This window comes from Salvelinus fontinalis, chromosome 3, assembly GCF_029448725.1.
Source record: "Salvelinus fontinalis isolate EN_2023a chromosome 3, ASM2944872v1, whole genome shotgun sequence".
In the NCBI taxonomy this organism is placed as follows: Eukaryota; Metazoa; Chordata; class Actinopteri; order Salmoniformes; family Salmonidae; genus Salvelinus; species Salvelinus fontinalis.
This window is the reverse complement of record NC_074667.1, coordinates 7,911,733-7,927,853: the sequence shown is the minus strand read 5'-3', so window position 1 is coordinate 7,927,853 and position 16,121 is coordinate 7,911,733. Positions and strand designations below refer to the sequence as shown.

Genomic DNA, 16,121 nt, shown 5'->3' with positions numbered 1-16,121 from the left:
TATAGCTACACATAAATACACACAAACACTATGTATAGCTACACATAAATACACACAAACACTATGTATAGCTACACATAAATACACACAAACACTATGTATTGCTACTCATAAATACACACAAACACTATGTATTGCTACTCATAAATACACACAAACACTATGTATTGCTACTCATAAATACACACAAACACTATGTATAGCTACACATAAATACACACAAACACTATGTATAGCTACACATAAATACACACAAACACTATGTATAGCTACACATAAATACACACAAACACTATGTATAGCTACACATAAATACACACAAACACTATGTATAGCTACACATAAAAATACACACAAACACTATGTAGATTTGCTGTCACTGTTGTAGATTTGCTGTCACCACAGTATAGAAGAAAAACAAATGTGCTCCTGCACTTGGTCACACATACCGTGGCATACCGTGGTAGGGGGATATTTGAATAGTGAAACACACACCAGTGAGGGGAACGTGAGTATGCATATGAGGCTAGAGGGGGAGCGAGGATCTATTGGAAACCCCCCTCGTTCCAAAAGCTCTGCCAGACTGGTCTCTCTGACCCACACACACATTATACACACACTATACACATTATACACACACTACACATGATACACACACATTAAAGACCCCAGGCTTCAGCACAGCTCCCCCTGTGAAGTCAAGAGCCCGCTCAAACAGAATGGCTAACACTCCCACGTCACTGCCAGCTCCTACAACACACACACACACGTGCGTGCGCTCACGAGTCCATTGGCGTCAGAGCTGAGGCTCACATACGCATGCATCTCTCTCTCCCCTTTTAACCATCCCTTTCTGCCATCCTCTAAAGTTGAGAGACTAAAAGATCAGGGCTGCCCTCATTCATTCTCCTGCCTCTGGGGAGATGGACAGACCGAGAAAAGAGAGGGGGAGGGAGGGGGTACGTTAGAGTGCGAGAGAGACCGACAGGTTAGAGGGTGACAAAAAATAGAGGGAGGAGTAGAAGGGTGGAGAGTGAGACTGAGGGAGTGAGAAAGGAGAGTAAAGAAACAGAGGAGTAAAAATGATAGAGGGATGGAAGTGGGGGAGAAAATAGAGGGAGGACAACAAAGACAGGAAAGAAGAGAGCCGGGGAACAGAGACAGGAAAGAAGAGAGCCGGGGAACAGAGACAGGAAAGAAGAGAGCCGGGGAACAGAGACAGGAAAGAAGAGAGCCGGGGAACAGAGACAGGAAAGAAGAGAGCCGGGGAACAGAGACAGGAAAGAAGAGAGCCGGGGAACAGAGACAGGAAAGAAGAGAGCCGGGGAACAGAGACAGGAAAGAAGAGAGCCGGGGAACAGAGACAGGAAAGAAGAGAGCCGGGGAACAGAGACAGGAAAGAAGAGAGCCGGGGAACAGAGACAGGAAAGAAGAGAGCCGGGGAACAGAGACAGGAAAGAAGAGAGCCGGGGAACAGAGACAGGAAACAAGAGAGCCGGGGAACAGAGACATGGAAAACTGATTGAAGTCTGTTTTCTTCTGTATTATTTGTGATGAAGTTACGTGATGAGTTTGCTGAAAGCAACAATACAAGGTTTCCCGCTCGCGGTATTGAATTTTGCATGGTAGAGAAAACGACACAGACAAGACTAGCTTTTAATGAACACCCTTTCAGCTTTTGATCAAGTACAGAGGCGAAGATCTTGCCAAGGTCTCGCTAGGCTAGATTAAAAACATTTTCTTCCAATATTTCTTTTGTTACGACTTTATGAAACATTTTTCAATTAGTATTTCTTCTCTGAAATTCCTGATGGTCCACTTAGAGAAATCCCAGATAGCCGAAGGACACCTTAACGACACAAGTGATGGTTGTCATGGCTACGTAGCGAGAGCTAGACCTTTAGACAAGGATTGTAATGCGACTTTAAGGACTATTGAATAGGGCTCTCACTATCAAATGTTCCAGTCTTTATGGGAGTTACAAGAGTGTTTTCATCCAAACATATCTTTACTATCGTGATACCACAGTCACACACCCATATAAATAAAGACCTTTAGACTTATTTTCATAAATTGATGAAGCCAAATAATATATATGGTTTGTGTTTTTTGGACTGGTGACTGGTGTCAGGTGACTGGTGTCAGGTGACTGGTGTCAGGTGACTGGTGTCAGGTGACTGGTGTCAGGTGACTGGTGTCAGGTGACTGGTGTCAGGTGACTGGTGTCAGGTGACTGGTGTCAGGTGACTGGTGTCAGGTGACTGGTGTCAGGTGACTGGTGTCAGGTGACTGGTGTCAGGTGACTGGTGTCAGGTGACTGGTGTCAGGTGACTGGTGTCAGGTGACTGGTGTCAGGTGACTGGTGTCAGGTGACTGGTGTCAGGTGACTGGTGTCAGGTGACTGGTGTCAGGTGACTGGTGTCAGGTGACTGGTGTCAGGTGACTGGTGTCAGGTGACTGGTGACTGGTGACTGGTGACTGGTGACTGGTGACTGGTGACTGGTGACTGATAGTGCTCGGTGTCTCCTCCCCCTCTAGGCGTGACACGTCTGGACGACCAGATCTTCATCAACCGTAACCCTGGCGTTCCCTCCGTGGTCAAGTTCCACCCCTTCAACCCCTGCATCGCCGTGGCAGACAAAGACAGCATCTGGTGAGAGACTTATGCTCAACGCCTCAGCTATATTTGAAGCACATTATTGACTGTCTCATATGATTCTGTCCCTGCACATAATGCTTTACTTTGGCCAGAGACAAACAGCGCCTTCAGAAACTATTCACACAAGGAGCACTGCAGTATATGAGAAATAGGAAGCCATTCGAGATGTGTCCATTGACTGTGTTTGTTTGCTGATCTGAGAGGACTGGATATGTGGAAACAAGCCATATGGTGTGGGTTATTTGTGTTCATCTCTGTGAAAAGAGTTGAAAGTCATCAGAACCAGGTCATTCAGACACATGCTGTAGTGGCAGCCCTGAGAAAAGTCTGTCTCCTATCAGGGCCATGACAGTCCAGTGACACACATAGAGACATAGCTGGCAGTGCTACACTGGTTTGATATATAGTGCTGGAAGTGGCTGAAGTGGCTGAAGTGGCTGAAGTGGCTGAAGCGGCTGAAGCGGCTGAAGTGACTGAAGTGCTGGAAGTGACTGAAGTGCTGGAAGTGACTGAAGTGCTGGAAGTGACTGAAGTGCTGGAAGTGACTGAAGTGCTGGAAGTGACTGAAGTGCTGGAAGTGGCTGAAGTGCTGGAAGTGGCTGAAGTGCTGGAAGTGGCTGAAGTGCTGGAAGTGGCTGAAGTGCTGGAAGTGGCTGAAGTGCTGGAAGTGGCTGAAGTGCTGGAAGTGGCTGAAGTGCTGGAAGTGGCTGAAGTGCTGGAAGTGGCTGAAGTGCTGGAAGTGGCTGAAGTGCTGGAAGTGGCTGAAGTGCTGGAAGTGGCTGAAGTGCTGGAAGTGGCTGAAGTGCTGGAAGTGGCTGAAGTGCTGGAAGTGGCTGAAGTGCTGGAAGTGGCTGAAGTGCTGGAAGTGGCTGAAGTGCTGGAAGTGGCTGGAAGTGACTGAAGTGTATGTGTGTTCTGTAGTTTCTGGGACTGGGAGAAGGCGGAGAGGTTGGACTATTTCTACAACGGGAACCCTCGCTACACCCGCATCACAGCTATGGAGTACCTCAACGGACATGACTACTCCCTGCTGCTCACTGCTACAGGTCAGACACACACACACACACCTATACACTGTACACACAGGCAGGTAGCCTAGCGGTTAAAGAGTGTTGGGCCAGTAACCAAAAAGTTGCCGGTTTGAATCACCGAGCCGAAAATCTGCCGCCGTGCCCTTGAGCAAGGCACTTAACCCGAATTGCTCCTTAAGTTGCTCTGGATAAAGTATAATATAAATACACACACATGCGATCATCTCAAAAATACGCACATACACCCAGACTCAATTATCTTGCACAAACATATGCAAGCACACACACGTAAAAAAAAAAAATAGAACAAACTCCCAAACAGTCAATCACTTCAGCATCACCCAATCGAACTAAATGCAGAAACTAAATAGACCCTAATTGCCTCAATTCAAGGACACCATCATTTTGAAGTAAATAAATGTGCATGTTTTCTCTCTCCTGGACATTGAAGTGTTAATAAGCAAGCCTCAAACGCCTACCTCACATCCTCAGACAGGAACGCGCACGCACACATTGTTCCCTGGGTGAAAAATGCACTCTGAAATAATTCTAAAAGGAATTAAGTCGGCAGCATTATGTTGAATTGCTGGAGAGCGCCATTCTGTTCACTTTATTTCTCTCATGTCAAACCAATTATCGCAGGGCTGTGTTAAAATGCTTTGCGGCTCCAAAGTCATATACAGTCATGTGGTTTTGTCTGTCATTTTAAACATGGTCATTCATTCACCCTGGTTTGCAGCCCTGTCTGAATACTTTGCAAATACACCCGTATTTGAAGTTCTTCCCTACCTTGACGTGAAGGATCGAGCACGATCAGTCATTACTTCTAGGAAGAAAGGAGTGTACATAAGTGGTTCAATACTGAATGTTCTGGGATTCTTTGGCAGTCTGTTCAGGAGGACTAGAGAAACAAGACCCTGTTAACACGACCTTGAACTTAGTTTCAGTTTAGTTTGCGGTGCCTTTGTACAATGAGTGGCAGGGAGCATGGTATTATATTTGTGTGTGTAGGCTTGAAAGCAGTGGGAAGGTACCAGGCTTGTAGGAGAGGCACAAGCGCGTTGTATTGTACATATGAGTTTGTAAAGCTGGAGGCTGTAGAGACGAGGTCAAATTGCTTGAAAGTTGCTTTGTGTCGACCCGACGTAAGAACTTGTCCGTTATTTATTTTGTTCAGAGATTTGTTAAGAGACGCATGTTAAGAGACGCATGCCTCCCAAATAGCACCCTATTCCCTGTATAGTTCCCTGTATAGTGCACCCATAGGGCTCTGGTCAAAAGTAGTGCACTATGTAGGGAATAGGGTGCCGTTTGGGATACTGCCATAGACTGTGCTCCTGTTGTGTTCTTTCAGCACTCTTAGGTCACGGACGCGCTCGAGGCCGTAGCGGTTAATGTTAATCCATGTGCACACGCTTTGTCTCTCATGGGCACAGAGGGGGGGACGTGTTTCTGCAAGTGTAAATGTGGAAGTTGTTTGACCTCTAACCTTGTATGATATCTGTTTTTTTCTCTTTACTTTTCCTTCCTTCTCTGTCACCCCCCTTCCTTTCTTTTTCCAACCATCCTCTCTCCCCCTCCCTCCCTCTAGATGACGGGGCGCTGCGTATCTGGAAGAACTTTGCGGACCAGCGGAACCCCGAGATGGTGACGGCGTGGCAGGGCCTGTCCGACATGCTCCCCACCACCCGAGGTCAGCCCTCCTCCAGCGCCCACAGTAAAGACCACGCTATTTACCCCCTCTAGACCCCCTCCGTTTATCAGCCTAGACCCTCAGTGTACCTCCCCGTCGGCTTCAGTTTTACCTCCCCCCGTCCCACCACCACCACACAATACAACTTTTACCCCATTCCCATCCACCCCTCTACCCCAAACCCTCAATCCAACTAGTTCTAGTGTGCACAATCATTCAAGTCCCCCCTCCTCCCCACCCGCTCAGAATTCAGACCACCATCTCCCCACGTCCCCTTTCCACCAACTCTCCAACCCCCGCATATTTCCCACTCTACATCTGCCAATTGCTTGTCTATGTTCCTCTCCTGTACTTCTCTGACGTGTGACCGTTCAGAGAACTATAGGCTATGCTTATGGATGACAGGTGCAGGAAATTGGCTACTTCATACTGAATTCATTCATTCATTTGAGATTGTATCAAATCAACGCTTATTGGTCGCATACACAGTTTAGCAGATGTTATAGCGGGTGCCGTGAAATGCTTATGGTTACTAGCTCCTAACAATGCAGTAAAAGGTAAAGAAAGAAAGAAATGAATACACGTCGGGATGAATCTAATTGACAATCCAAAAAGCGCTGTAACAGTAATCCAAATGCAATCTATACGTATGTACACCGGATGGATTTTCACCAGATATACGAAGAATGCTATGTACAGCACTAGATATATTAAGAGTGAGTCAGGAATCCAGTATATAAATAAATATGCGGTGAGTATAAACAGTGTAACTAAAATGTACAGTAGAACAAAAGGGTGTGAGTACATACAGGTCAAGGATGTGCTGTTGTATGACATTCAATACATAGCTGAATCACTTTCAATTACTATCTGTGCTGGGTGTGAAGGAGGACAGGCAAGGGAGCTAGCTAGCAGGATGTTAGCTCTGACAGCTCTGTGTAGAATCATGGAATGAGACACACTCATTCTATTCTAATGAGTGTATGTGTGCTCTGACTGACAGTATAGCGGACCACCAGCTGTGTGTGTCCCACCTTAACAAAGATGAGCAGCGTCCCTGCTCAGGGTGCCTGCTGAGAGGTGACACAGTTAACTAGCGTCACAGGGAGAGCTGTCATACACACACACATCCCTGGAGATTTCAGAGTAGGGGCAGATATCACAGTCAACAACAAGGTATTCAGCGATCAGGATTTCCCAGGGTAACTAACCACCACTTCACCTTGGAGGTAGAGGGGGCTAGAGATGGTCTGCACAGCTCAAGCTTGCGTTGATGCAGCTAGCGCACTTCAAATGAACAGATGCCATCGTGAGATCATTGTTGGCACAGATTGTAACTGCTTCAGAAGCACACACACACACATTCCAAATCTCCCCTATCTCCATAACACGCGCTCTCCCCTCCATCCAGTAACGACTTGTCGGGTGCAGTTCCTCCTCATTTTGTCTCATTTCATTGAGATCCTCCAACTCTGTCTTGCTACTTTGCTGCTATGTTGACTTTGGTTGGTTTTATGTTCATCTTCCTCTAGCAGAACAAGGCTGCCAGCTCCCCTACGCTGTAATAGTTGGTGTTAATTGTATCACTATGCTATATGCAGTTATAAACTGTGTACAAAACATGCTCTTTCCACGACATAGACTGACCAGGTGAATCCAGATGAAAGCTATGATCCCTTATTGATGTCACTTGTTAAATCCACTTCAATTAGTGTAGATGAAGGGGAGGGGTCAGGTTAAAGAAGGATTTTTAAACCTTGAGAGAATTGAGACATGGATTTTGTGTGTGTCATTCGGAGGGTGAATGGGCAAAACCAAATGATATAAGTGCCTTTGAACGGGGTATGGTTGTAGGTGCCAAGCGCACTGGTTTGAGTGTGTCAAGAACTGCAATGCTGCTGGGTTTTTCACACTCAACAGTTTCCTGTGTGTATCAAGAATGGTCCACCACCCAAAGGACATCCAGCCAACTTGACACAACTGTGGGAGGCATTAGAGTCAACATGGGCCAGCATCCATGTGGAATGCTTCCAACACCTTGTAGAGTCCATGCCCTGACAAATTTAGGCTGTTCTGAGGGTAAAAGGGACTGAAACGCAATATTTGGAATGTGTTCCTAATGTTTTGTACACTTGGTATACATACATGCGTACGTACACACACGCATTCAACGAGGTGCGCACACACACTCGTCTTCCCTGTGGTACAAGGGATTTAGGCTCCTCTGCCCTCTAGGCTTTTAGATGAGATATGCCCTGCCTCCCAAATGGAACCCTATTCCCTATATAGTGCACTACTTTTGGCCAAGGCCGTAGGGTGCATATATGATTTAAGATGGAGTGTAGCTATCTGGAGCCTGTTTTTAAATGCACAGCCAGTAGTTGAGTAGTGGAATATCTCTCTTTGTTTTTGATCGGGGCGTATCAGCGGTATTCATTTGGAAGATGTCATGCTGGGGAAACTGCAGCCTTGTTCTTCCGCTGCTCATTGTGTGTGTGGCTGTGTGCACTTATGTGTCTATCTGTCTGTGTCTCTGTCTGTGTGGGAGTCAGACTCACACAAACAAATACACAGAGAGCGTGCGTGTGCGAGACTGCATGTATGCGTCAGAGAGTGAGTGTGTGTGTGTGTGTGTCCATGCATGCGGGGGTACTTGCTAACAGTGTGAGGTGCTGGGGCTGATGTGCTTCTGACTCTCCCTCCCCCATCTCCCTGCCTCCTCCTTTCTGCTCCTCCCCTCGCAGGTCTGGCCAGGCGGGTCTCCATCTGTCTTGACAGGAGTAAGGGACAGGGAGGTGAGTGCTGCCGTCGTCTTTTCCTCTCGTCTGACTCAGTGTGCTGCACAAACTCCAGCAGTCTGCCCCTGCGCTACTACTTCCTCCTGTAACCTGACCCATCCATCCCTCCATTCGATGATGCTTCCTCACCCCCCCCCCCCCCCCCCCCCCCCCCCCCCCGGCCTCCCTTTCGTCAGTAACCCTCTCTCCACAGGACAAAGCTGGTACCGTGTCTTCCTACCAGTGGAAATGTACAAAATAGACATGGAGGGGGACAAACTCTGCCCAGACAACTCTCTAGTTTTAACTGTAAGCTTTCACAAATATATTCATATATATATTAATATATTAAAAACTCAGATTTGTCATTTTAGTTTATATGAATTTATATGAATTATATGAATGAATTACCCTGATGAATAAATGATAATAAAAACAGTTTGTGTCGACGTAGTTAGAGCAATGCTTCAACTCCGATGTGAACGTGTCGTTTCTGGGTCTATCGGCTCAGTATCGTTGCAGGGTTGGAATTACAGGAGTTCCAGTGGGAGTAGTGCACTAATCAGGGAACCCCCATTAGTCTTACAACTGTCAACACGGCACCCGTTATATTATTTTTCACGGCATCCTCAATCATCTACAGTGTATAATTAGAGGCCTGCTGGTAATGTGGGATGTTGATAGTAGAAATAATGGACCTCCTTCCTCTAGCCCTGAGGCCCTTACTCCAGACTCTACAGTACCAATGATTAGTTCCCTCCACAGCCAAGCAATGGGCCTTAAAACTGTCTTCATCCAGACTTGGGTTTTTCCTCTGCAGCTGAATTAGCATGTAATGTGTGTCAGAGAGAAGACTAGAGATTGGGAAGGAGGGTAGAGAGAGAGAGAGATGGAAGGGATAGGGAGAGAAAGAGGCGAGAGAAAGAGGAGAGAAAGTGATGGATTGACCGAGAGAGATGAGAGATATGAGAGAGGGGGGAGAGGGGGGGAGAGAGAGCCTGCCTGCCTGTTTGGGTGCTGTTTATTTTCTATCTGTTGTGGAGCAGCGCCGTCTCCCTCTCAGCCCTCATTACACCCTATGGAGTTATCATTAGTGTTTGTTTAGCATTCCGGAGAGGGAGACCCACATCGACTTCCCGTCCACACAGACAGAGCGCAGACCTAATTAAGTTTTCATGCAAATGTCGTTTATAACATCTTGCGCTCTCCCCCCTCTCTCTCTCTCTCTCTCTCTCTCTCTCATTCTCTCTCTCTCTCATTCTCTCTCGTCTATCGCTCCCCTCAACTCTCACTCTCATTCTCCTGCAGCAGCTTGAGGAAGTTTTCTTTTTCTCTGACTAGACTGGGGAAGTTTGAGTGAAAGTAGGGCAGTCCTGGGGCTGTCCTACTCCACATACGCTGGATGGCTGGAGGCTTGTTAAAAAGGCCTCTGGGAGCTAGTGGCTGGGAGATGTAGGACTAAAAGAGGATACGTACACAGAGAGAGAGGAACAGAGGGGGGCGGACAGCTAGACAGAGAGAGAGACTAGGAGGGGAACATACAGAGGGGGACAAACTAAAACTGGGACTGAATATGAGAGAAGGCTCAGATGTCTCAGCGACTCAGGACCCAACCAAAATAACTGTGCCAAAGTTTTTAGTCATCACTGCTCTATTACTCAGACTCCCTTAGCCTGTAATACAGGTTAAATACAGGCTCCACTCTAGAGTTTTATATCTCTCGTCAGCTCACAGGTCAACTAGCCTAGCGCCAGAAGCCTCAAACTACCGGTGTCCGTGTCCATCAAATCAACCCCATCCATGGTGACGCCCTCATCGTTAACTACAGGCTTGTGCAGCGTAGTCCTAGTTAATTCCATCACCGGGGTCCTGGAGGACACTTTCAAAGCAAACACGATTTAAGGGAATCAAAGAGAGAGAGGAGGGAAGTTGAAGTCGGGGCGCAGTCTTTAATAAACTGCGGCGTGTGTGAGAGCCAGTCCATCAACAGGTGATAATGGTGTGGAATGAGAATGCAGAGGCAGTGCTGGTCTCCTAGAGAAATAATGAGTGATGGGAATATAAAGTGAGACTGAGGGATATGTAGGGAGAGCTATAGAGAGAAGGGTATTAGGGAAGAGAGCCAGGGGCAGAATGAATAGTGGAATGGGGCTATCGTAGCCACTGGAGACCGCTAACGCTAGTTTATGCGAACGCTAGCTATAGGGATAACCTAATTGCGCTAGCAGCTAGCACCTATACGCACCAGCAACACCCACGCACAGGCAGCCCCGAATATCCATTCCATTATGCAGTATGCTAATGCTAACTAAATCATTAGCCGCCTTTGTAGTCGTTATTAAGGAGAACAATGGGCCTCCAGCACTACCTCACATCCACTCCCTCAGTCAGGCATCTCCATCTATAATGTCGATATTGTTTTATGTGTGGACTTCTAAGATCCGTGGTTATGCTGCTGATTCTCTCATTTTAGGGAAGTTGACTAGTAACATTTTGAGTCTGTGTAAGAACTCAATGCATTGACCCTGATGTGACCTAAAGCAAAGGAAATCTTTAAACGCCTGAGAAATGTTTTTGATTGGAGTTGGTTCGGGATGAACTGTATGGAGGGAGTGAAGAAAAAAGAGAGGAGTGGGAGAAGAAAAAAGATGGGATGGGAAGAATGAGAGATGGGGTGGACCATTTTGTTCTCTTATTGTCCTGAGCAAAAAAAATGGTGCTTCTGTTCAGAACGAAACGGTTGGAAATTTTGGGGATTTCCAACCCTTGCTTGTGAGCATTGACTTTAGTACTATCTGCCTGGAATAGTTAAAGTTATAATAAACAAGATTAGGGTTTCTCTGCTGCACTCTCTTCCTCTCCCTCTCTCCTCATCAACAAGAGATCGGAATTTCTCACTAACACAGAGCTCCAGACTTCAAAGGAATGCCTCCTCATCTCCCTCAGTCTCTGGTCTCTGAATGGGACCAGTCGTTCTGTTTGTGTGCACGCGTCTGTTTGAATGTTGTTTCTGTGTGTGTGTAACGGGGGAATCACAGATGTTTGTGTGTGTGTGAGGGTCCCAGCTCTGTGCGTGGCTGAGTACACTCTGAAGTGTTCCCCCACGCGTCTGCATGTGAGCCAGAGCTCGCTAACAGCCCGCGTAGCTGTGACGCCAGAGCTCGCTAACAGCCCGCGTAGCTGTGACGCCAGAGCTCGCTAACAGCCCGCGTAGCTGTGACGCCAGAGCTCGCTAACAGCCCGCGTAGCTGTGACGCCAGAGCTCGCTAACAGCCCGCGTAGCTGTGACGCCAGAGCTCGCTAACAGCCCGCGTAGCTGTGACGCCAGAGCTCGCTAACAGCCCGCGTAGCTGTGACGCCAGAGCTCGCTAACAGCCCGCGTAGCTGTGACGCCAGAGCTCGCTAACAGCCCGCGTAGCTGTGACGCCAGAGCTCGCTAACAGCCCGCGTAGCTGTGACGCCAGAGCTCGCTAACAGCCCGCGTAGCTGTGACGCCAGAGCTCGCTAACAGCCCGCGTAGCTGTGACGCCAGAGCTCGCTAACAGCCCGCGTAGCTGTGACGCCAGAGCTAGCTACGCTGGGGCTTAGCCTCAAGGTTAGGCTACACCCCCAGCCCTCTGCCAGGTGTCACAGAGCGATTTATCAACTACGGTTGAGACGCGACCACAGTTTAGCTCTGTGACTCCCACTCTCAGTAGCAGCATATGGAGTTGCCGAGGGCTTCTCGCGCTTTCTCTAATCTCTCGCGTTCTCTCGCTCTCTTTCTCTCTCGCTCTCTATCTTTCTCTCTCGCTCTCTCTAATCTCTCTTTCGCTCTCACTGATCTTTCTCTAATCTGTCTTTCTCTCTCTTTCTCTCTAATCTGTCTTTCTCTCTATCTTTCTATCTCTCTAATCTCTCTTTCTTTCTCTCTACTCTCTCTCGCTCTCTCGCTAATCTCTTTCTCTCTAATCTGTCTTTCTCTTTCTAATCTCGCTCTGTCTTATTCTCTCTCTCTCGCTGTCTCTCTCATCTCTCTAACCTCTCGCTGTCTTTATCTCTAACTTTCGCTCTCTCTCTCGCGCTAATCTCTTTCTCTAACCTCTCTCTTTCTAATCTCTCTCTCTGTTTTATTCTCTCTCTAATCTCTCGCTGTCTTTCTCTCTCTCTAATCTCTCTCCCTCTCTCTAATCTCTCTCGCTGTCTTTCTCTCCAATTTCTCTCTCGCCAATCTCTGTCTTTCTCTCTCTTTCTCTCTCATCTCTCTCTCTCTCTCTCTCGCTGTCTTTCTCTCTCGCTGTCTTTCTCTCTCTCTCGCTGTCTTTCTCTTCAATTTCTCTCTCGCCAATCTCTGTCTTTCTCTCTCTTTCTCTCTCATCTCTCTCTGTCTTTCTCTCTCTCGCTGTCTTTCTCTCTAATCTCTCTCGCCAATCTGTCTTTCTCTCTAATCTCTCTCGCCAATCTGTCTTTCTCTCTCATCTCTCTCTCTCTCGCTGTCTTTCTCTCTCTCGCTGTCTTTCTCTCTCTCGCTGTCTTTCTCTCGCTCTAATCTCTTTCTCTCTCTCTCTGTCTTTCTTTCAATTCAATTCAATTTGCTTAATTGGCATGGTGTAACTAAAGCTTACTTTGGATATTTACAATATGAAAATAATAAGAACCAAATTGTCAACGGGACATCTTTCTCTCTAATCTCTGTCTTTCTCTCTCTAATATCTCTGTCTCTCTCTCTCTCTGGGTGTGACACCCTGTCACTGCAGCCTGCCAGTAGTAACATCTGGTAGAGGAGTTGGTCTTTTTGTTTGTTTGTTTTTTGACCCCCATTTTTCCCCTCCCAATTTTGATCTTGTCTCATCGCTGAAACTCCCCAACGGGCTCGGGAGGTGAAGGTCGAGTCATGCGTCCTCCGAAACCTGACCCACCAAACCGCGCTCCTTAACACCCGCCTGCTGAACCCGAAAGCCAGCCGCACCAATGTGTCGGAGGAAACACCGTTCACCTGACGACCAAGGTCAGCCTACAGGCGCCTGCCACAAGGAGACGATAGCGTGCAACGAGCCAAGTTTAGCGCCCGCGCACCCCCCCCCCCCCCCCCCCCCGCCAAACTCTTCCCTAACCTGGACGACGCTGGGCCAATCGTGCGCCGCCCTAGAGGAGTGGGTCTTTTAACCTCAGCCTGTTGTGAGTCACAGGGTTGGCAACCATTTCAAAGGCTTTTGTCCACTTTCAAATCGATCCCTAGCACCCTAGGGTATCAGTGATATCTTGACGGCTGATGACAGTGACCCTTCATTAGACCCACAATTGACTCAGATGGTGTGTTTACATCCGCCAGTCTGAGTGTGTCAGAACTTTTGGCAGATGCTACCAGAACCCATGCTCAGCTGGTAGATCATGCCCCCGAGTCCCAGGCATTGACAGCTGGGTCTTTGTCAATGATGTTTCCGCCTGTGTGTGTTCCCTTGTATCTTTCTGTCTGTGTGTGTTACTAACCAGCGTCCTCTCTTAGGTGCAGGCATGGTGGTGGACTGGGAGCAGGAGACGGGGCTACTGATGACATCTGGAGACGTGAGGGTCATCAGGATCTGGGACACGGAGAGGGAGATGAAGGTCCAGGTGAAGAGAAACACACTGAACATAACTAACCTGTTTATCAATGCCTCTGCACATCCATGATTTCTCAGGTGACAATTCTCAAATCCTTTCTACAAGTTTTGACCAATAGGTCCATTGGGAGCATTATGACAATCTGTGGAACTGTGGGTACTTTCCCCTTCTTTCTTGCATGTCGGTTTACATACTTCAGAAAGTATTCACACCCCTTGACTTTTTCAAAAAAAATTGGTGACGTCCTGAATTTAAAATGCATTTAAATTGAGATTTTGTGTCACTAGCCAATGTCAAAGTGGATGTTTTTTTGATTTTTTTACAAATTTGTCTTGAGTCTAATTATTCAACTTATTTAGGCTTGCCCTTTGTTGTGGCAAGCCTAAATAAGTTCAGGAGTACAAATGTGCTCAAGTCAAATAATAAGTTGCATCGACAATAATAGTGTTTTACATGATTTTTGAATGACTGCGTTATCTCTGTACCCCACACATACAATTATCAGTCGAGCAGTGAATTTCAAACACATATTCAACCACAAAGACCAGGGAAGTCTTCCAATGCCTCACGAAGAAGGGCACCTATTGGTAGGTGGGTAAAAAAAACAAAGCAGACCTATCCCTTTGATTATGGTGAAATTATTAATTACACTTTGGATGGTGTATCAATAAACCCAGTCACTACAAAGATACAGGCTAACTTCCTAACTCAGTTGCCGGAGAGGAAGGAAACCGCACAGGGATTTCACCGTGAGTCCAATGGTGACTTTAAAACAGTTAGTTGAATAGTTGTAATAGGAGAAAACTGAGAATGGATCAACAACATTGTAGTTACTCCACAATACTAACCTAAGTGAAAAGAAGGAAGCCTGTACAGAGTAATGGGTGAGAAAAGAATATATTTAATCCATTTTTAATTCAGGCTGTAACATAACAAAATGTGAAATATGGCCAGGGGTATGAATACTTTCTGAAGGCACCGTATGCATCCTGGTATTCAGCACCTGGCTCAACATTATCGGTTGTATTTCCATTCAACCTGTTAACCCTTTATTTGACAGACAGTAGTATGGGAAGTATGCGAGCCCTGCCCTGTCTCTGGCTGTATTGACGGCAGAGCCCAGACGGCATTCTCCATCAGTCAGCTGTAGACGTGATTGATCGAGTTGTTAGCCAGTTACTCAATGTTTAATGAGCGCCGTGACAACCACAACGTTCGTTATGTCACGGCAACGACTATGTAATTACGTTTTTTTCCCCCCACATTGCTTGAACTAATTGTGTGTGTGTGTGTGTGTGTGTGTCTACCAGGACATCCCAACGGGGGCAGACAGCTGTGTGACTTGCCTATCATGTGACTCACAGCGGTCTCTCATCGCAGCGGGGCTGGGCGACGGCTCGGTCCGCCTCTATGACAGGAGAATGGGTGCCAACGAGTGGTGAGTTGTCTCACGCGCACACACGCAAACGCTCGTGTGCTCACCCAAATGCAGACACACACTTTTAATGCTGCCTCCACACCTTGACTTTCATAAAGGCTTCAACAATGAGTCATCCCTGCACGCACACGTACCTCGTCACATTATTCTGTCTAAAATGTGACTTGAGGTTAACGTGAATGGGCTTCTAATCTTCCTAATTCATTACTAATCATAGGGTTTCTTATTCCCAGTAGCACAAAGAGAAGCTGTGTGTCTTAATGTTTTATGAAACTCTCATTAGCATCAGATATATTTTATCCCCTTAATTATCATCAGACACAAAGCAAAATAGGTAAAGCTATCAATATATATTTTTTTACGTCATCTTATATACACTTACCGGACAGTTTATTAGGTACACCAATCTAGTACTGGGTTGGACTCTCCTTTGCCTCCAAAACAACCTAAATTATTCGGGGCATTCTCCAAGACGTCGGAAAACGCTCCACACGCAGATTGGACATTGGTCCGTTCTGATGCTGTATTGGGTTGAGGTCTGGGGACTACGCAGGCCACTCAAGTAAACTGAACTTCCTATCATGCTCCAGGCAATGTTTTTCCACTCCTCGATTGTCCAGTGTTGGTGATCACGTTCTCACTGGAGCCACTTCTTCTTGTTTTTAGCTGATAGGAGTGGAACCCGGTGTGGTCGTCTGCTGCAATAGCCCATCCGTGACAAGGATTGACGAGTTGTGCGTTCTGAGATGCTGTTTGGCACACCACTGCTGTACTGCGCCATTATTTGTCTGTTTGTGGCCCGCCTGTTAGCTTGCACAATTCTTGCCATTCTCATTCGAACTCTCTCATCAACAGGCTGTTTTCGCCAACAGGACTGCCACAGAATTAATGTTTTTTGTTTGACGCACCATTCTCAGTAAACCCTAGACACTTTTGTGCG

General features: G+C 46.9%; 1 protein-coding gene across 7 annotated transcripts in view; it reads left to right on the top strand.

The window, feature by feature from the left end:
- The window catches only part of LOC129837819 (regulatory-associated protein of mTOR-like), a 180,472-nt gene that overhangs the window by 158,259 nt on the left and 6,092 nt on the right, over window positions 1–16,121 (top strand). For 3 of the 7 annotated variants that reach the window (XM_055904293.1, XM_055904278.1, XM_055904323.1), the window contains exons 27-32: window positions 2,539–2,653; window positions 3,581–3,705; window positions 5,282–5,407; window positions 8,128–8,178; window positions 13,646–13,752; window positions 15,054–15,181. In XM_055904293.1, the coding sequence (XP_055760268.1) occupies window positions 2,539–2,653; window positions 3,581–3,705; window positions 5,282–5,407; window positions 8,128–8,178; window positions 13,646–13,752; window positions 15,054–15,181 (652 nt within the window). The remainder of the gene's footprint in view (window positions 1–2,538; window positions 2,654–3,580; window positions 3,706–5,281; window positions 5,408–8,127; window positions 8,179–13,645; window positions 13,753–15,053; window positions 15,182–16,121) is intronic. The other 4 variants (XM_055904299.1, XM_055904287.1, XM_055904315.1 and 1 more) reach the window with 2 other exon arrangements.